We start from the raw sequence: 20,857 nt of genomic DNA, 5'->3' as shown, positions 1-20,857 counted from the left end.
TGGAGGTCCAGGGAACCACGAGATGGGAGTTGCAAAGCAGCCTGTTCAGAAGCCGCTGGCAGTTGGTGTTGCTGGGTGGTGATGTTCCCTGACCCACCTCTCTGAGAACATTTCATGATCCACGGCAGGGACAGGATCCACTGCCTACATGGTCTATGTAGTGGAGAGAAACACTGAGTTGGAAAGCATTAAACAGGTAGGGGGCAAATGTCACCTGTTATCTCAGCCACTGTCAAAGAGACCTGCACAGCCAACCAAGGGCAAATGGAATCTTTAGTGAAGACACCTGCGAGTATCCAAGAGGCACCCTATCAGGACGCTTTGTCATCTCTAGCCTGTGCTCCTCTGTATTGACCTAGCTCTCTGGCAGAACTCTCCTGTTCCTTGTGAACACGTCCTCCAGAAGATACAGGCTCCTACTCTAACCATGCCCATACCTCCAGGAAAGAGAGCCACACTTTCCCAGTGAAGTCAGTCAGAGTGCCGGGACTCACTCTGTACAGCTCATGTCAAAGCGACTGCTTATCGTGTGAGTCCTGGACATGGTCCCAGGCGGCCTCATGCTTTCACATACTCATCCTCATTAGGGAACGGCAGCACCTGTGCCTATCCAAGGGAGCAGGCTGACACTGCCCCAGTTTCCACAGCAGCTGTATGGCCATCATGTGACACACACCTTGTCAATAGGTGCCCGTGTGAGTCCTGCTTGGAAAAGAGCCATGGGAGGAAGCAGACAGCCTATAAAACCCCTTTTGTTCAAGTCAGCTAAGGCACCTGTTTTTAAAAAAAGAAAACTGAAATGAATAAATAAATTGATTGAGGAACAAAAGGAAAAGTAACTGCGGAACCTACCGTCAGCAGTTAACCCTGTGGTTTCTGGTACAGTGGAAGCTGTTGTTAGATTTGCTAGGACAATCTGGAAGTCCTTACTGTACTGCATCTGGGATTTAAGAGTACTCAAGAGCCTTGTGACCCATTGGGTCTAAAAGAACACACCAAGGCCCTGGTCATTCAAACATCATAGTCATTTCTTGTTCCTTTTCCAAGCCCTGAGATCACTACTTTACCTACTTAAACCTCATAGTAGAGAAGGGTAAGGCTGTGTGTGTGTGTGTGTGTGTGTGTGTGTGTGTGTGTGTGTGTGTGTGGATCGGCATGAATATTGAACAGGCAGAGGCCCCCTCATCCCTTCCCTTCATGACTGTCTTTAGTGTCCTATGGCACGGAATGGGGCACAAAGCTCCCTAATCAATGGTCTGTTTCTGATAGAATTCTTCATGTACCCTTCGCATCTCACTCACGGATGACTTCATCCTCGCTGGGTGGTCAGATGGGAGCCCCCACCCCCACACAGGCAAAGCGCTTGCCTGCTCGTTGGCCATCTCCTCTGAGAGCTGTAGTTTGCATGTCCTGGCACAAGAGCACGGACATCGAGGGAATTTGGTTACTGAAGCTGTGGCAGGTGCTTAGAGGCAAGAAGCAAGGAACACAGGGTTAGCCATAGTTCAGCCATGTTGCAGCCATTTGAGAACACAGCTCTCTGTGGGCCTTTTGTTTCACAGATACATGCTAGACTCCCTCAGTGTTTGGCTAAGAGTAGGGAGGCAAACATTGATGGTACTCCTGGTACTCTAGTGACATCTGGTGGTTTACCTGCTTTAAAGCTACTGGCTGTTTCTCGATACCATTCCTTACATTCTATCCCAGCATGCTGTTGGAAATGGACAAGTGCTGGAGGCTTATTTAGGGTTTCTGTGTTTCCATGTCCTCTAGGCCATCCCTAGACAGCAAGCTTTCAGTATATTAAATATGCTTTTGTTTCAAAAAAATATTTCTATGTCTGGTGAGTTAGGGGTTTGTCACGCACTGAGGCTGAATAGACTTCTTGAAGCCATTGACTTTGCAGGTGTGCTAACCTCTTGTGTTCTCCTTCAGAACTCTATGAGAAGTCGTTTGACGGACAGATGGTGGCGTACTGGGAAGTGAAGTACCCTTTCCCTCTGTCCAACAGAGATGTATCCTTTCTGCACGCCTAGCACTCTATTCCCCGAGCTTCTCTCTCTCTCTCTCTCTCTCTCTCTCTCTCTCTCTCTGTGTGTGTGTGTGTGTGTGTGTGTGTGTGTGTGTGTGTGTGTGTGTGTGTGTGTGCTGTGTTCCTCAGCCGCCGCCCTTGCACTGGGATCCACTAACGTCACAGTCACAGGAGTTGTGGGTCTTGGATTCTGAGGAACCGTATGCTAATCCTGGAGCCTCTTGTGAGACTTTCCGGGACTTCAGAGTATTATTTCTGGGTGTGACGCTTAAGACAGGACCCACACCCAGGGTCACTGGAAGGTGACTTTCAGGGGTCCGGGGGGAGCTGTTTATGAGGAGTGTTAGTCCAGACTTTTAATCTCACAGAGGAGTAGGCGGGGCCCATGGAAGTGAGCTAACAGACAGACGGACTGACATGACAGAGGAACCGGGCCTCGCCAGCTTTGCTTCTGGCCCCCCCTCAGCATGGCCCTCTGGACTGCTCTTGACACCAGGCGCAGGGTTTTGCTCTCCATTTCTTTGTTTGTAAAGTACAGCAGTTGACTGAAGTGTAGGGAGTTTTCCCTCCCATCTGAGCGTATTAACTATTGTTGCTGTGAGCAAATGGCTGCCGGACAATAGTCCCTCTAAGGGCAGCAGAGATGGGAAGCCATAGTGATTTGCACGGAAGAAGATGTCACTTCGTACGTTGACTTTAAAATTAAGAGAAAGTAAAAATTGAAGTTTTTAAAGATGTCGTTATCATTGGTAGAATTAGTGCTGTGGACCTTGAGAATGTTTTGTGCAAGCTTACAGAGGTGGAAGAGTTTTTGCTGTTCTTGGCAAACCAGTGTTAACTCAAAGAGTACATCTCCCTACTAAAATTCGAGGTATCCATACATTTCCTACAGTTGAGCTGTGACATAGATGCCTTCCATGGGTAGAGGTCTGCGGTTACCGCTGCAGCTGAGACAATATCTACGGGTCGATACCATTTCTATCCAGTGTTTCTTCTGCCCTTGGATTTCTCTAATGCCCTGAACATTGTGGCCTGTGACCTGAATGTGCTTGATTAGCTTCCCCAGGATTACAGCTAAGTGGACAGTGTTCTTGGTGCGTCTTCTCGGAGAAAGGGGGAATGTGATCCCTGATGACCAAAAGCTTGGGGGGGTCACAGCTAGGTGACATGCGCTCTCCGGTGAGAATTCCCATTGGTTGTGAGGTTCAGCTCTGCAGGGAAAGCGGGCAGTACACAGAAGGGAGCCAAGGCTAAGTGGAAGGTGCAGAGTGACCTCCTGTTGCCCCCAATGTGGGCTGCCCTTGAGCTGGCATCCTGCCTTGACTGGCTGTACAGTATGTCTACACCCGCCAGCGGCGAGACCTGGATGTGGACGGGAGGAAGATCTACGTGGTCCTGGCCCAGAATATCTCTGTACCTCAGTTTCCGGAGAAGTCTGGGGTAATCCGAGTGAAGCAGTACAAGCAGAGCCTGGCGATCGAGAGCGATGGCAAGAAGGGGAGCAGAGGTAAAGCTTGGGGTGCAGCTCAGCAGTGCCACTTGAGTGGAGGCAGCGTAGGTACAAAAGCTTATCTAGGAAATGTAACCCGTGGTCTGGCTAACCAAGTAGCGGTGAGGTCAGCAGGTGGGAACGTCAGCAGCAGGTTAGTCCACATCCCAGGCTAGGGCTCGATGGTAGATGTTTCATCTGACCCGGTGCATTCTTTTTGTTTGTTTACATTTACTTATTTTATTCTTTCATGTGCACCAGTTTTGCCTGCCTATGTCTCTTGCCCTGATGTCTGTGGAGGTCAGAAGAAGGTATCATATCCGCCGGGACTAGAGTTCCGGGTGGTTGTGAGCCACCACGTGGGTGCTGGGGATTGAACCAGGATCCTCCTTATGAGCAAGAAGTGCTCTTAAAAGCTGAGGCGTTTGTCCAGCCCCACCCACCACCCCTTCATCCTTTATTGACCCGATGAAATCAGAACATTCAAGTTTGGGAAGAGTTGCTTCAGGCTTAACCTGTAGCTATCGGGGCTGAGCCTGGACAGGACCAGTGGATTGCAGGTGTGGATCGAGGACCCAGCTCGGACAAACACAAGGCCAATGCAAGAACATTGAGTTCCCAGTCCCCCAGAAGGAAAGCACGGGTATCCGTGTCTGCCATTCTGGCATGAGTGTGGCCTGAGCCAGGCAAAAATCTGAACCCTAAGCCTGATGCTTGCTAGGTCTGTCTTCTCACACTCCTGAGTCTTTATTTCCTCGAGTATGCTGTCAGTGCCTCGGGGCTGTTTGGATACTGAAACGAGAGATGATCTGCAAATGTCTAGCATTCATCAGGTATCTAAGAAAGCACAGCCAAGCGTTCCCCTGGCTGCATTTTCAACAATGCTCCCGTGTCAGTAGCCACAGGGGGGTCAGGGCAGTTCACTTGCTCCTTCCTCTGTGCTGTCTGGGCCCCAGTGGGAAGACAGGTTTGCATGGTTTTGTTATTGTATTTTTCCAGCCCCCACCCCCACTGCCCCACTCCCACTGCCCCCTTCTGAATTGTCTTTTCTTCTCTTTTAGTTTTCATGTACTACTTTGATAACCCGGGTGGCCAAATTCCGTCCTGGCTCATTAACTGGGCAGCCAAGGTGAGGTCCCAGGAGTCAGGCAGTGGGAAGCGTGCATTTGACAAATGTTGACTTAGCCTGTGGGTTGTCATGTTGAAGAGACATATTGTCCCAGGGTAATGAGACTCTTTTATGAAGAGCTTGGTTGAGTGACTTGGGGAGAATTGGAATGGCCAACACCCAGGATGGAGGCTGAGACATAGGACAAAGAGTCTGTTAGCCAGGAATGCCAGCCCTTCCCTGCTGGTGGCTACAAGCCCTCCGAGAGCACGCTCTGGAACTTCTAGACATAAGACTGCCCCTTGTAGGAACAACAGTGTTTTCAGTATCTGCTTATGAGACAGTCAGACCCTTCCTGGCCTGAAGGAAGTCTCTAGTTTGGTTGTCCTTGCCTTTTTTTCATTCTCTAAGGCCAGGGAACAGTGGTAGTGGCCCAGGTCACTATAGTGTGCCACTCCTAGGATCCTGTATCACTGTGACAATTCAGCAGGCTTTGTACAGGTCCCGTGGTGAACTCCAGTGGCTCATGGGAAAGTACGAATGCCTATAGGTGTCAAAGGCAAACAGGTGCAATTCTGAATCTGGGCTGTTACTTCATGTCTTCTGTTAGTTAGGGAAGCCCTGACTTCCTTCCTTTTTCAAAAACGGAAGATGAATATTGTCCCCTGCATGGAGTTGAAGTCAGTGAGACAGTGTTTTCAAAAAGTCTTGCACAGGCTTACCACTGAACAGCATATCCCATCCCCTAACTACAAACACTGTTTTTAGTACAGTAAAGCAAGCCCTTCCACTTATAAGGAAGTATCAGCAATCTAATTTCCAACTATTGATTTGCTTTGTAATCTCAGTTTTTTGTTTCATTTTAATTTTTCTTTCCTTTTTTTATTGCAAAGAAATTACATGCATATGTTTATAAGGAGTGTGTGCATACGTGCCTGCAGGGTCCACAAGAGGTATTGGAGCCTCTGGAGCTGGAGTGACAGGTGGCCGTGAACTGCCTGACATGGGTGCTGGGGACTGAACTCAGATTCATCGCATGTGCTTTTGGGTGCTAAGCCACATCCCTAACCTCTCTTCCTTCCATTTTAATGAATAATTATTTTAAAAAGAACTCTGTAGTTTTTATTAGCAGAAGTCAAACCCTGTCTTTGAAGCAGTGGTCCGTCTGCTCTGGGTCTTGCCTTCTGCTATTTTCTGTGACAGCGTCATGTTGAAATTAGATCAGGAGCCCCATTGCCCTTGATTGCCTCTAACTCCATTGTTGTTTTTCTCTGCCACACTCCAGGGAATGAGGAACACATAGAAACATATTCTTTTCTTTTGCAGAATGGAGTTCCAAGCTTTTTGAAAGACATGGTGAAAGCGTGTCAGAACTACCACAAGAAAACCTAAGGAGGAGACCGGGACCCCGGCATCCATGAAAGACACCTCTGGATGTGCTACACCAACTGAAGCTCGCCCTTCTGTTCCCACCTTCAAAGCGCTACACACCCCCAAGGCATGCTTGCCTCTGTCCGGCTCCATCACTGACTTCTTTCCCACTGGTCATAGTCAGAGCCTACTACCTTCTTCCACTGTCGAATGGGGGGTCCCATACTTGTGTATGTTTCATTAGGAAAATCCTTAGTGGGGAAAAAGAGCTATTCTGTTGTGCCATTTTTGGGGGGATGAGTGAGAAGAGGAAGGGTGGCAAGATATAAGAGTGGCCCTTCCTGGAAAGCAGGCTCACTTCAGCATTCTCTCTTGCAACTAGAAGTGGCTTTTGGTCCACAGTTGACCTTCTAGGTTCGAATCCCACAGTGATGCCTGTTCTCTTGATGCCTCGCTGACTCAGGCTGGGATTTGAGGTGACAAGCAAGTGTGGCTGTGTTTCTACTTGGGCATGATCAGTAGTTGCTGTGGTATCAGACCACACTGAGGAGTGTCCCAGGCCTGACTGAGCACATGCTGAGATGAGCAAGGTTTCCTAATTGTCAACATCTGGATCTTTTTCCTTTCCCATAATCCACTGAGAAAACGCTGTCTATACCTCTTGAGCAGTGCATTTCACTGCAAGCCCCAGGTTTCCGAGACAGCGTGTGTGTAGTACGCTGACTGTATCTTACTAAAGTGACTTCCCCTTCTAGAGCGTTTGGAGATGTTGAAGGGACAATAATGGTTTACAACGGAGTGAAATTGACGTAGTGATTTGGTGTGCTCTTCACCTTTTTCTCAGGAATTCTACCTCTTCAGAACAGGGACTCTCAGAACCCTGCGTCTGATCCTCAATTTTTGTAGGAAAATAGATTCAGTGGCCAAGACACAGCCTTAATGATCTCAGGGAAAAGTTGTAGTCAATCACTCTGTGCAAACCTTGACTAAAGGATATGGAAACTCAAGATGCAAAGACAGAGGAAAGGATCTGTTTGAGTGGGATTTCTTAGAGTGTGTGTTCTTTCTGGGAAGAAAGTTGTGTTCCATGAATAAACACAGTGACTTATGTTTCTCTGTGTGCTGTCTCCCTCTTACTTCTTGCTTTGTGGAAGAAGGAATTGGGTCTCTTCTGTTTGCACTGACACCTGGCCTAGCTCAAGACTAGGAAGAAAGGAAGAAAGGAAGAAAAAGAAAGAAACATACAAAGAAAGGGGGAGGGAGGAGAGACAGACAGACAGACAGACAGACAGACAGACAGAAAATTGGCTAGAGAGATGGCTCAGCTGTTTACAATGCTGGCTGCTCTCTCAGGGGACTCTGGTTCAGGTTTAGGTTACCAACACATCAATGGCAACTCACCACCTTCTATGTAACTTCAGTTCCAGGGCATTTGACACCCTCTTCTGGCTTCCACAGATACCGCATGCAAATCATACCCTTAAGGACATGCAGGCAAAACACCCACTAAATTTAAATAAATCTTCTTAAAGAACAATTTTCGGCTTAATTACATTCAAGCTCACATGTATTTGACTTGTAGGAAGAACCAGTAAAGTGCTTAAGTTGAGTTTAAAATCCAGCTCTGTTCTTCAGTCTATCGAAATTTGATAAGATTGCTACTAATAGCAATGCCAACCAGAGAAGAAAGGAAGGAAAGAAGGGAGAGGGAGGGAGGGAGGGAAAAAAGGAGGGAGGGAGGGGAGAAGGAAGATTTCTTGTCAACAACACAGCTTCTCTCTAATTTAAACTTTCCCTATGACATACACCTATTGATCCTGGGAATAAGATTATACAAGTAAGTGAACGATTTGTAAAATTGTCATTAAAATGCCAGTATCAATAAGTGGCTGGTATTTGATTTTAGAAACATGGCAACTAATTGTCTTGTATTGTGAGCGTAAGTTGATCCCTGACACAGACCCTTTAAATGAAGATCACAGCTTTTGAACAGGATTGACATAAAATGGTGTCACTTAAGCCATTTCTTTTTCTATTCTTGGTTGTGAACCTAGCCGTTAACAGCTAAACCATCTCTCCAGCCAGCCATTTCTTTTTTTTTTTTTTAAAGAGTATTTTCCCATGTGTATTACTGTTCTGCTTACATGCGTGTCTGTACATCATTGTGTGTCTGGTGTCCATGGAAGCCAGAAGAGGGCACAGGATGCCTGGGACCAGATGGTTATGAGTTGCCATGTGGGTGTCGGGAATCAAATGTAGATCCTCCCGAAAGAGGAGCCAGTGCTCTTAACCGCTGCATCATCCCTCCAACCCCAGGAAACCATTTCATTAAAACAGCTAAGGACTTGGTGGATGGTGGATGTTAAGAACATCAAATGGTTTTATTGTTGGCTCATCTTGATATTTTGAGACAGAGTCTCTGTACAAACCACACATCAGATAGACCCCCAGATAGCGAGATGTTTGGATAGAGGCAGTTGTTGCTCACTGGTCAATGGCCTCGAGGAAGTATGTCAGAGGCATTCATGTGATAACATGTGAATTAATGATTTAGAGAAGGTTGAAGACATGATGCAAGATCAGAGGACCCAGACCTTCCTGATAGAAAGGTTCATCTCCACTGGTTCAGTCTAATTGACTTTCTCAAATCAGTGTTTGAGGGAATTCTAGATTCCTTACATTCCCACTGGTCCTTCCCTGTAAATACCTTAGTCCTGCCCTAGGGAGGAGTGGTTTTGCTGAGTGGCCATATGCAAATTTTCTGTGACGTTTGGAAACGGTTCAGTCCAGATGCAGTGTACCCCAGCTTACCCACAATTTCAGGTAAAAGAAGCAGTGCTACTGTGGTGCAAAATTCTTTCCACACACAAATCATCCTCACTGTTAAAGATCATTTTGGAACTGGTGTTCCCAGAAAGGGTCGTTTCCCTCACAAATGTTTCACAGTGAGAGCCCTGGCCCAGGATTCTCCCTCAGGACCCACTCCCCAATGTTTGCCCTTTCACCTCTTGGTTCCCAGTAGGATTTGGAAGAGACAAATTGGGAAAACACCACCCAGTCAGTTCAGAGAGCTATCTGTTCAAACATGGAGACATTAAGTCGAGTTGTAGGTCCTTCTCCAAACGCTGGTGTCATCAGGACTGAAAGCAGGAAGGATGGTCCTTGGAATGAATGAGCCAGGCTGAGGACCTGCCCTCTGCCCTCAAGGAGCCTGTGGTATGCTGGGGAAGGCACAGTGAACAAGCTACTGAAGAGCTGGGCACGCTCAGAAGCGGCACATGGCATCTGCCCTCACACAGGACCCTACGCAAGGCTGAGAGACCAAGGAGAACTGTTGGAGTTGACTGAGAGTAGGTAGAGAAAGAAAAGCATTATAGATGAAAAGCAGTTTCACGGGGCTGGTAAGGCTGGGGCAATGGCCTGGTACTCTGCAGGCCGGAAGAGATCCCGAGAGCTGCTCCAGGACTCGGGATGTGACAAAGCCACTAGTGAGCTCTGAAGGACAGTAGCCGGAGGAATGACCTGATAAGATTTATTTATCCCTAATTCCTTCCATTTTTCTCCTATGACCCTTTGACATCTTTATGGTCCCTTGACGTCTATAATCATAGGATTCCTTTTGTGTGACCCTGGGTTCTCCGAGCCTTCTTACTCTGTTCTGAATGGCAAAGAGTTGCCCATGCTCTGATAATGTTTCTAACGCAGAGCATAGCTCTGGTGTTTCGCTGAAAAAAAATAGATAAAAGAAGGCCAAGGGCGGGCATCTGTGTATGTCTCGCCTTTTCTCATGTTGTGTGTCATGCCATACCATGCAGCCAGTCAGAGAACAGCAGTCTCTGAAGAAGTAGGAATGAGAAAGTATGAGGTACTCAAAAAATAAGCAGTTCTTTCCCTAAAACACTCTTTCACTGTAAGAAAAGGTCTTTAAAATATTTTTTTTGTTCCTTGATAAAATAGAAATTTGCTGCTTGATCAGATCACATATGGAGGGCATAGATAAATTATTAATTTGGTTAACTTGCTTATCAGTTACTTTTCGGTAGTGAGATACCCCAATAAAAAAAGAACTAAGATGGGGAAGGAGGTTATTTTAGCTTGCAGTTTCTGATGGGGTACAGCCCATCATGGCAAGGAGGGCACGACAGTCAGCAAGTGGAGTGGTCACATTTCGTCTGCACACAGGAAGCAGAGGGAGCGGGGGGCGGGGGGAAGGCAGCCCATAAGACATCAAAGGCCACCTTGAGTAACAATACTTCCTCCAGCAAGGCTCCACCTCCTAAAAGCGTCACAGCCTTCCCAAACGGCACCACCAGCCGGGAACTAAATGTTCAAATACAGGGACATCCCCATGGGTGTTACCTATAACATCTTTGTATGATTACATGCATTTGCACCTATTCTGGTGCACGTGACTGGTCCTCACTTCTTAAGGTGAGCAATGGTGACCTTACAACCACAGTGACAGAGCATGGCAAGGTTTCCTGTCCTCCCTGCTATGCTAGGTAACATCCGTGAAGTGAAGGTGGAATGGCTTCTTCCAATAGGACGTCCATTGTCTACAGAGACACAGAACACGTGTACAATGATGGGAAGGCACAGGCTCACCAAGCCATGGAAGGAAAGAAAGTGTAAAACAAGCTTGTCCCAAACTGCTGATTATCCCACGAGGTCCCAAACTGCTGATTATCCCACGAGATCCCAAAGGAATGAGTTTTAGCAAATGACAGTGAAGGCGTGGACAGGGAACCAAGTGCTGGCCCGTGTCAAGAGTGCAATCCGTGCCTCTCCCAGCTCAGGGTCTTCAACGGTGAGACCTCGTTTGTCCCCTCTCCCTCTTCACCATAACTGAAAGATGTTGAGTCCACGATGAAAGCAGAAGATGGATTATGGCAAAGTTTCGCTGTGATCCCCGCTTCTCCTCCTGTCCACTTTGACTCCAAATAGTTAGGGTTCAAAGCCTGGTGCCACTAGGTCAGGCATGGTTTTGAGGGTTTTAAAACTTTCCATCTGAGTCATTTAGTGCTTCAAGGCTTTCTCTCCTCTCCGTTCCCTCAACAGTATTTGCCTTTCCATTCTGATTCAACACCTTTAGAAGAATACACCCGCCAGAATGGCTTTACTAATTGACCCAAGGGATGGTAAGCAAACAGGGATGAAAGAGAAAGCTTGTCACTTGCAGGCCAGGAGAAGGTGAAGGCAGAATGCCACATCCATCTTCTCTTATCTGCTGTCCTCAGCTCCTCTCGATTAGCTCATGAGCTGAGAAACAGTTGCAGGAAACCGAGCAGTACGAAATGGTACTTAGAGGGCCCCCTAGCAAGTCACACAGTGACTTTTGTGTTGTAAGTCGAGCAGCTTCTAGAGCCCGGGACCTGTGTTTAAGTGGTCATGGATTCTGCTTCCCGATGAATGTGGCGTTTTATTTTCCGAGGGAGACCTGAATAACATTCTTCATTAGGAGTCTATATTTCAGGCCTGGTATTGAATAATTACAGGGCTGCTGAAAGCTTCCAAGAAGAGTTTACCCTCCACTACACGGCTTGGCTCCTGCTTCCATTTCAGCTACTTTCAGCTCTTGTAAACAGCATTCATTTTCCATTACAAGCTAGGAAATGTGACCGTGTGCAACAGTGCCGGGGGTCCCTGGAGAGCGTCTGCTCGGGAGGCTGTTTCCTCGCGTCTCATTTGCCTTTGTGACTCTTGATGGTGAGGTTGAATAATCTCCGAAGCTCCCCGTCTTCCCATCCCATTCTGTTCCACTAACTTATAAAGCAGTGACCTGCCTGAGGACTGCTGGATCAAGCAGATGTTTCCTGAGCAAAGACAGTATGCATTTCCCCTCGTACATCATCTTGGGTGGGGGTGGGAGGTGGAGGCTGGCACCGCTCGCTCGACTCTGACGTCATTGGGCGAGGTGGCCTGGGGGAGAATTTCAAAGCCGAGCTGCTTGGCCAGGGATGCAGGGATTAACTGACCCAGATAACCGGGAGAAGGAATCGGCAACTCATCATGTTCCTTCTTCTCCAGGAAGTCAACAAGTCTCCCCACACCTTCCTGAAAGCATACAGTCTATGGGAGACCTCCGCTGCCTGCTTCCCCAGCGCACCGCCCACAGCTAGGATCAGTCCAGTCATACCTTACGCCTTGATTTCCCCTGGCCTTTGTTTGCAGGTGAAGGGGGACATAACTGACTTCAGTGAGTAGTGATAGTAAGATTAAGTAGATCCAGGGATGTGGCTAAGTACTCAGGCAGAGAGCTTGCCGAGTATACAAGAAACCCTGAGTTCGAGCCCCGGAAGCACATAAACTTAGCGCGCGGTGGTGCGTGGCTATAATCCCAGCCCTCAGAAAGTTGAGACAAGAGGATCAGAAGATCAAGAGGTCACATGAGACCCTGTCTCAAAAACAAAAGCCGAACTAAAGATTAACTAACTCTTCCCTCCCGAAACAGCATGCAGGCGCCCAACCCCAACTCCTCCCGGAAATGAATGACTTGGAATCATCTTCTTACAGATCATTAGCTTAAGGATTTTAAGATTCTGGTGTGTTTGGGGGAGGAGGGGCAGGGGTGCTGTGAAGGACCATTGACACTGATTTTCCAGTTTCCTCATAGAATGCTATTAAGATCCAACCAAGCAGACACAGAGTATTAGCCACCTCCATGTCTTCACATAGGAAGTACGTTTGGAGCTGGAGAAACAGTGATTAAAAGTGTTTGCTGCTCTTGTAGAGGGCATGAGTTCAGTTCTGAGCACCCACATCGGATGGTCACAACTACTTGTAACTCCAGTGCCAGGATACCCAACCTCCTCTTTTGGCCACTGCAAATACCTGTACACACCACACACACACACACACACACACACACACACACAGAGACATACACACATACACACACTTGCTCACTCACACACAGGTTCATACACATACATATACACATGCTCACACACACATAAACACTCATACATACATATACATATTCTCTCTTTCACTCTCTCTCTCTCTCTCTCTCTCTCTCTCTCACACACACACACACACACACACACACACACACACACACACACACAAGCTTCTGGTTGCTCTTTCCTCAGCTCTGGTGCAGTGCCCAGAGCAGGCAGCATTTTCTCTTGGCTCTGGTAGTCTGTTCTCCTGGCATTCACTCCCTGGTGTAATGTCGTTCTCTCTGTGTGGGCTAGATCTACAGACTTGCTTCTCAAGAAGAGACTAGGACAGAAAATATAGGTAGGACATGTAAGATCAGCCTCTAAACACTGGGCCTCCCATTCCTGTTCTTTCTCTGACATTCCTTCTTTCTCTGAAAGTACAGATACCATTTGCAATCTGCCTGGGGGTGAGGCCAACAAGGAATGGAGTTCAGCCTCTAGCCAATAGCCACCAAGGTCCTGAGTGACTTAGAAGCAGTTCCTTCTGAGTGGACCTTTGCAGTGGACCTTGTGAAATGCCATGCCAGAGGTTCCCAGTGAGCTATGTGCAGGTCACATTGGAAGTGCATGCACACCTCATTTCTGATGGGAGTAGCAGGGACCACGGCATCATCAACTGTACCTGTAGGGTGTTCTTTTGTGTCACTACCATCTAGAAACTCCTCAAAGTCTCCCGTTGCCTGTTGTCACTTGCTGACAGGTGTATGTGCTTTTATAGGTATGCATGGGTATGTGCATATGCATGTGTGTACATGTGTGTAAAGGGAGAGGGTCATTAGTTGGGCTGTGCACCCATCTACTCTCACAGAAGCTGTAAGAGGCAGTTATAACCAGTTCTGAGTGAGGATGATCCTTGATTTCTCTGTGATTTTCAGCTGTGCTTGTCGCCAATGTCCCAGCACACAATTCCCCCTGCAATCTTATCTTACCCATTTCCTATCCATTTCTTAGCCACAGTGACACTCTAATTTGCCTATACATGTATTTATATCTATTAATGCTTGATATGTAAATATGTAAATGGTAAGTACATAGTCATATATGCACATGTGGCTCTAAGTTGGCCTAACTACTGCCTCGAGACCAGTATTTCTATGTAGCAGAATTTTCTCTTAATTGATTAAAATAATAAATACAAGAAGCCAATCACTAGGCGAGAAGGAGGAGGGACTTCTGGTCCGAGAGAGGAAGAGGGAAGGCAGGAGGAGGAGCTGTTAGTTTAGGTGGCAGAATCCACCAGGATCTGAAGATTTCTAACAGAATAGTTGGTAAATTCAGGATGCTGGGTTCTGTGCCCAGTGGATGTGCTATCTGTTGGTTCAAAACTAAGATTGTCTGGTTTCCTTCTGGCAGTGATTCAACTGAGCTCTAGGGAAAGGTGACCACGACAGGGCATGGGTTTTCGAGATTGTGCCCCAGCTAGCCTTGGGAATTTGGGCTTTCTGAGCGTATTTGGCAGCAGCCAGCCGACAGGGTTAGATGACTGGGAATGTAAGCGGGTTCTCTCCCTCCTTCTTTACATGGGTGGTGCATGCCATTAATCTCAGCACTTAGGAGGCAGAAGCAGGCAGATCTCCGTGAGTTCAAGGGCAGCCAGGGCCACACAGAGAAAGCCCATCTTGAAAAACCAAAGAAAGAAAGAAAGAAAGAAAGAAAGAAAGAAAGAAAGAAAGAAAGAAAGAGAAAGAAAGAAAAGAAGGAAGGAAGAAAGAAAGAAAGAGAGAGAAAGAAAGAAAAGAAGGAAGAAAGAAAGAAAGAAAGGAAGAGAAAAGAGAGAGAAAGAAAGAAAAGAAGGAAGAAAGAAAGAAAGAAAGAGGGAGAAAGAAAGAAAGGAAGAGAAAAAAGTGAAAGAAAAATCTTCCATTCTTTATCCCAGAACCTCCCTGTTTATTCAGCCTCATAACTATATGTAATATATTAGTATATTTATAATTTATAATATATACTATAATATACAAAATATTACATTAAATATTTTTTCTTGAGCATTGAGAGAACTCACAATACAACACAATTGTGATCTTTGTAAACTATTTCTTTCCAGTTAACTCAAATTTGGATTTTTTTTTCATTTTGAAGTCAGTTGTATATATTATTATCTTGTAATAAAAAAAATTCTCTCCACCAAATTGCTCAAATTTAAATTATAAACTCTGGTAAGCCCCAGCTCCTGCCTCTGCTGTGGGATTGCGTGTTGGCTGAAACAGAAGACAACGGTAAGCCACACTGGATTTTACCAGGTAGGTGCTGTGCCCCTCACCAGTTTGCAATGTGTGTCAGGATTTCCAGGAAGACCAGCTTCAGCTCTTGTGGTTCTTATCCATCTGACAACCTCCTGATAGCTCTAATTCTTCACAGGGGCAATTTCCCCAGCTGTACAGTTGTTCTCCTCTTACTAGAATGTCAAGGGGTGCGTTAGCTCCGTTAGCTGAATCAAGTCGTCTTCACTGGACGTACCGGCCACCAAAGATGTCTAAGGAGCCAACGGTCTCAGTACCCAAGCTGGTCGTTGGCTACATAGACACACAGAACATTATCCTGGATCTCTTAGAGCTAATGGTACAGTATTTGAATTTTAGTAATTACCTAGGGACTTGTGGCTGTCATTATTAGTGATCATACAGAAATTACTTGTAAAATGCATCAGTCTTAACAAGCAGCTACAACACAAGTTTATTGGGCCGTGGGGTATATGGGTATTCAGAATACAGTACTTTTTAACTTTCCACATATATTAAACTTACCATAAGACAATATTGGATAAGATTTGTCTCTCCTCTATGAACTCCATTGGGTTTATTCTCCATGCATGGACATACACACCACAGTTTCTTTAAAACTCGTGGTATTGCTTCCTTTGCCTTCTAGGAACTTAATGGTGTTCCTGTCTCCTTCCAGAGTATCTATGAGAAACTGTCACATGTGGCCCATACGTATACAGCCACCCAATTAGACAAGATGGATGAAGCAAAGAAGTGCAGACCGACAGGAGCCGGATGTAGATCGCTCCTGAGAGACACAGCCAGAATACAGCAAATACAGAGGCGAATGCCAGCAGCAAACCACTGAACTGAGAATAGGTCCCCCGTTGAAGGAATCAGAGAAAGAACTGGAAGAGCTCGAAGGGGCTTGAGATCCCATATGAACAACAATGCCAACCAACCAGACCTTCCAGGACTAAGCCACTACCCAAAGACTATACATGGACTGACCCTGGACTCTGACCCCATAGGTAGCAATGAATATCCTAGTAAGAGCACCAGTGGAAGGGGAAGCCCTGGGTCCTGCTAAGACTGAACCCCCAGTGAACTAGTCTATGGGGGGAGGGCGGCAATGGGGGGAGGGTTGGGAGGGGAACACCCATAAGGAAGGGGAGGGGGGAGGGGGATGTTTGCCCGGAAACCGGGAAAGGGAATAACACTCGAAAATGTAAATAAGAAATACTCAAGTTAATACAAAAAAAAAGAAATATGGAAATAAATACAATTAAATTAGAAAAAAAGAAAAAAGAAAAAAGAAAGACAGCTGTAGCCAGGACTCTGACTCTGAGCCTATGTGCTTTGTGCTTCCAGAGAAGTCACAAAGTATCACCAAGCCTCAACTTTCTCATCCCTAAAATGGGAGGTAATCTCACTGACACCTCCACTTATTGTTTATAGTAAACAAATTATACACCTAGTCATTTTGCATATCTTAGCTGAACACAGCTTGATCCCCACCACTTTCTCTACCTATCTGCCTTCCCTGTAATCTTTATTTCTTTCCCTAAATATCTGATGCATGGAGTTAAGGCCCATTCACGTTCTTCTCCTCATCTACTCTTTTGTTTTATCTTATTGGAACAAGGTGTCGCTGCGCAATCCAGGTCTGCTCAGCCCCAGGTGCTGGGGTTACAAGTGTGCATCACAGTACCACATTTTACCTCTCCTCACTGAAAGTTAGACTTCTTAGAAACTCAAACTTGTTATGTAATTTTCCATGCCCTTGTTGATAAGTATATGGTCACAGATGTGAATCGCCCCATTGTCTTTGAGATTTTGTATTTTTATATTTTGTATTATTATATTTTGGTATTAGAGAAGTATTATGCCTATCTATCCAGATAGGATGTCACTATTATAAACTGTGAATGTTCCGTTTTCAGTTCTTGTCTTCAGGGTGTTAGTGTTATCTAAGCACCCTGATTTCCCTTCAGTGCTGCCTTCTTGCTTCTGTAATTGCCAAAATGTTGGGCATCGCTTTCTTCTCCCTTGTTGGGGAGGAAGTCTGAGATTAGGTCTCCCTCACATAGCCCAAGCTAACCCCGCACTTGCTATGTAGCAGAGGATGATTTTCAACTGAAGCCTGGCTCCTCCTAAGTGCTAGGACTACAGGTATGTAGCACCATGCTTGGCTGCCATGAAGCCTTTAAAAACAAATTCAATGCTACAACTTCCCCCCAAGCCTCCTTGAATTCCTTTTGCCAGCTTCTGCTCCTGAGGACCCATTCTAGAACGCTGTGCCATGCACTGGCATTTTACTAGACACCAACACTGTGCTGTCAAGACCCTCCCATCCTGCTAGCAACCAGCACACACTAGAACGATTTACCAGTGTTTGAATAGATGAATAACTAAGGGTCATCCTCCGGGGACCCAGGCTTTTCCTTTACGAATTGAGTGTCAGATGACTTGGAGGGCCTATTTCAACACTGAAATGGTAATGACTCTTAGCTGGGTCTGAGATTAATTAGTCAGTCACCCAAATGGTAGCAGTTCTGCCTGGGTCATCTGCATCTTCATTTTAAACAAAGGGCATTTGAGCGCATGTCTGTGACTTCACTCTAGATCTTTGCTCTTAGTTTCTCTGTGGTTTTGTTCCAAGGATACAGATGCTGCTGTATTCAGCTCCAAAAGGTACCCCAATCCAAACAAACAAGTGGATCTCTTGCCTGACTCCCCAGTGTTCTAGGTTTACTGGCTTGGACTTGCCCTCCTATTCTGTTGTTTGACTCTGGGAAGGAGGCACTTGTGAGGTGTAAGATCCCCCATCATCTCGCCCCATCTCTAGGCTCCTCTGATTCCAACCCTGCTGAACAATTTTGTCAGAGTCTCCTTGTCCTCCCCTCTCCTCTCACCTCATTGCAGGCCTCCCTCCCTGCCTCAGGAGCTATAATGCTCATTCATAGTCTCAGGAAGTAAGTTGAGAATCACTTCCTGGAGTGAATTTCCCAATTCTCTCTTGTAGTTCTTGCTACACTGGCAACTTTCTGATCATTTGTAGGACTTCTGAACAGAGTTGGTAAATTTGCATGCTTGATGTTGAAAGCCTAAAGCTTAGCATATGGATAACCCAACCGTTGCCTAAGCTAGTGAAGACCGCAGTGCCAGCCCTCACAGGGAATGAAGAGTTACAGATGTACAAGAGGGCACACCAAGAGTGAGTGTGTTAACGCACTTCATTTTACACTTCTTACATTTCTTATAACACTGCTCCTCCCATGATGTCGGCAGAAGGGCAGCTTTTAGAAGTGATGTCATCCCCCCGAAAGTGGTAGAGTTGAATTTCAGCTGGCTCAGTGCAAATTAAAGATTGTCTTTGTAATATCACAGTGATATGCAGTATGTTTGGCAAACGTAATTCCAAAATCCACAGTCCACTTGTAGACAGGGTAAGATTTTTATATTAAAAATGCAATCATTAATACAAAGTCCTTATACATTATTGTAATTTAATCCAAAACGGCCATACCTGATGTAAGATATAGAAGGCTTTTTCTGGTTATGTTTTTCAAGACACATGCACAGAATGGCATATAGACTTGCAATATGGTGGTTTTCGTTGCTTCACATCTTTTGCTTGAGCTTGATGAAATCTGGGTAACTTGCCATCTGACACATCCGTCAGATGGAAACTTATATCTCCTGCCCTTTATTCTCTTGGAGAAATGTTTTCTGATTTGTTTAGCTAGTCTCCCATTATGGGTATTTAGCTATTCTCTTCAGCATCTCCTCTAGAAATAATTGGAAAGCAGGGCCCCTCGAGCATATGCCCTGGGTCCTCACTAAAGATCTCCTGTCCATCATTCCCTGAAACTAGGATGTACTGGGGATGAGCTAGCTGCCATTTAAATTGTGCTGACAGAAATTCACAGAATGTTAAAAAGAAAAAAAAGTTGGAACCAGAGGACAAAAGCACGGAAGGTGGTAAAGTCACATCAATAAAGGTACCTAAAAGCATAAATCACATTCCTTTATTTTTCCCAAGAACTTTCAGCATTTCAACCCTTTGTGTGAGCCCTAATGACAAATTCCAGGCCCTGCCAAGAGACCACAAGCTATTTGTCAGTTTGTCTATTTATCTTCCTTCATGTGTCTCCAGTGATGAAGTCCCCAGAGGTTAAACACTCATTATTAATCTTACCACAAGAATCTCAGAAAACCAATGTTTGCTGCCCTCTGGTCCTTCGTTTTAATGACTCCTCGCCACACACAGAACCTTCATTGTGCTATTCACAACTTTCTGGGTGAAACCAAAGGCTCAATTCAACTGTAGTCAAAGAAGTCCAATTCTCCACAATCACACACACACACACACACACACACACACACACACACACACACACACACACACACACACACGTCTTTCCACCAGCAGCTGAGACTTAAAACCAAAGGAGCACGACACAAGCTGTTTCTAAAGCGTTTTCTGCCTGCCATCAGCTTTGTGAAGGGCCCCAATGTGCAGGCGCATTTAATGGTGTTTATTTTGAAACATGTGATGTTTACCCTTGAAAACCTATTGTGTATCTCTCACCTTACTGTGAACAAAAGGGCATTGTAACTTCTCAGAGTCCGTAGTCTGATTGCTCGCTTAAATTTGGGTCTGCCCTCAAATGAGAAAAATACTTGAGTATCATTCATCCTGGAATCCAAGGGACTTATTCATAGTGCATGTGGGGCTCTATTCATGCATGATTTATGTCTTTGCGTAAAGGGGGGGGGGAGGTGTGTGTGCTGCCCAGAGAGCCATCGTCTGCCTCTCCTGAGTAATTTATACAAGATCAATATTTATCAAGGTGAGCCAAGAATTGTACCATAACTCTCCAAGAGCCAAATACTTCATTTTCAGGTCTTTCACCCATGGAAAGGAGCGTGACAGACTGAAATGTTTGTGTGAACCGACTTAAAGGAAGCTTCTTACACACTTCTTGGTGCTTTGGATACAGTGTGATGCTTTGGCTTCGGAAGAGATCATGGATTTGTGCCCCGGATGGTGTCCTATGACTCTCCCAGAATAATAAAGAAAAGCATTTCTTGAATTAATGTCAGAACGGTAATAGGTGGCCGCGCTCTCACGAGAAAGGGAAACTGGCCTGTTTTCTTACTCTGTTAGAATGTGGGTAAGTAAGCACCTGAGAAGGTAATTGATACCAACTGAGGAAACAGTTATTACCTGGGATGACCTCCTGGACAGATATCTATTAAATATTTGGGAACATGGGAATGGAAAGTACTATGCTGTAGGGATATAGATCTAGGATAGATCTACATAGAATTCTATTGCAAGATGTCTGAAAAACAGAGGGGAAATGGAAGTTAAATGGACAGATGGTCAACAGGGATTAGGGCTCTGGGAAGAAGAAGTAACAGAAACACAGGGAATCTGAGAGCCCTTTAAGTTGTGGGTGTGGGGCAGAACAAGTTGTTTGAGATCATACAGTACCTTGTCACCCATGATAAAGAAGGGAGAAGAATTTCATTGGAAGTGGATTGACAAGGTTCGACTAGAAACTCTTCCTTCATTTTATAAATAGAAGGTGAATCATACTCATGGGTTCTTAAACATGTGCCAGAAGTGGTCAGATTTCCCTTAGGGAAATATCTCTGGTGACGTAACCCATGCTATTTGGTAGAGAAAACTCATGGGGAGAT

General features: G+C 45.7%; 1 protein-coding gene across 5 annotated transcripts in view; it reads left to right on the top strand.

Annotated features, from left to right (window-relative positions):
* Pctp (phosphatidylcholine transfer protein) overlaps positions 1–7,113 on the top strand; it is a 45,921-nt gene extending 38,808 nt beyond the window's left edge. For 2 of the 5 annotated variants that reach the window (XM_039085770.2, XM_008767983.3), the window contains 4 exons: positions 1,936–2,015; positions 3,368–3,539; positions 4,583–4,650; positions 5,956–7,112. In XM_039085770.2, the coding sequence (XP_038941698.1) occupies positions 1,936–2,015; positions 3,368–3,539; positions 4,583–4,650; positions 5,956–6,021 (386 nt within the window). In that variant the 3' untranslated portion in view covers positions 6,022–7,112. Of the gene's footprint in view, positions 1–1,935; positions 2,016–3,367; positions 3,540–4,582; positions 4,651–5,955 lie in introns of all 5 variants that reach the window. The other 3 variants (NM_017225.3, NM_001322798.1, XM_006247125.4) reach the window with 3 other exon arrangements.
* Positions 7,114–20,857: the final 13,744 nt, after the last annotated feature.

Source organism: Rattus norvegicus, chromosome 10 (assembly GCF_036323735.1).
Source record: "Rattus norvegicus strain BN/NHsdMcwi chromosome 10, GRCr8, whole genome shotgun sequence".
NCBI classification, from domain to species: Eukaryota; Metazoa; Chordata; class Mammalia; order Rodentia; family Muridae; genus Rattus; species Rattus norvegicus.
This window is presented reverse-complemented; position numbering and strand designations above follow the sequence as displayed.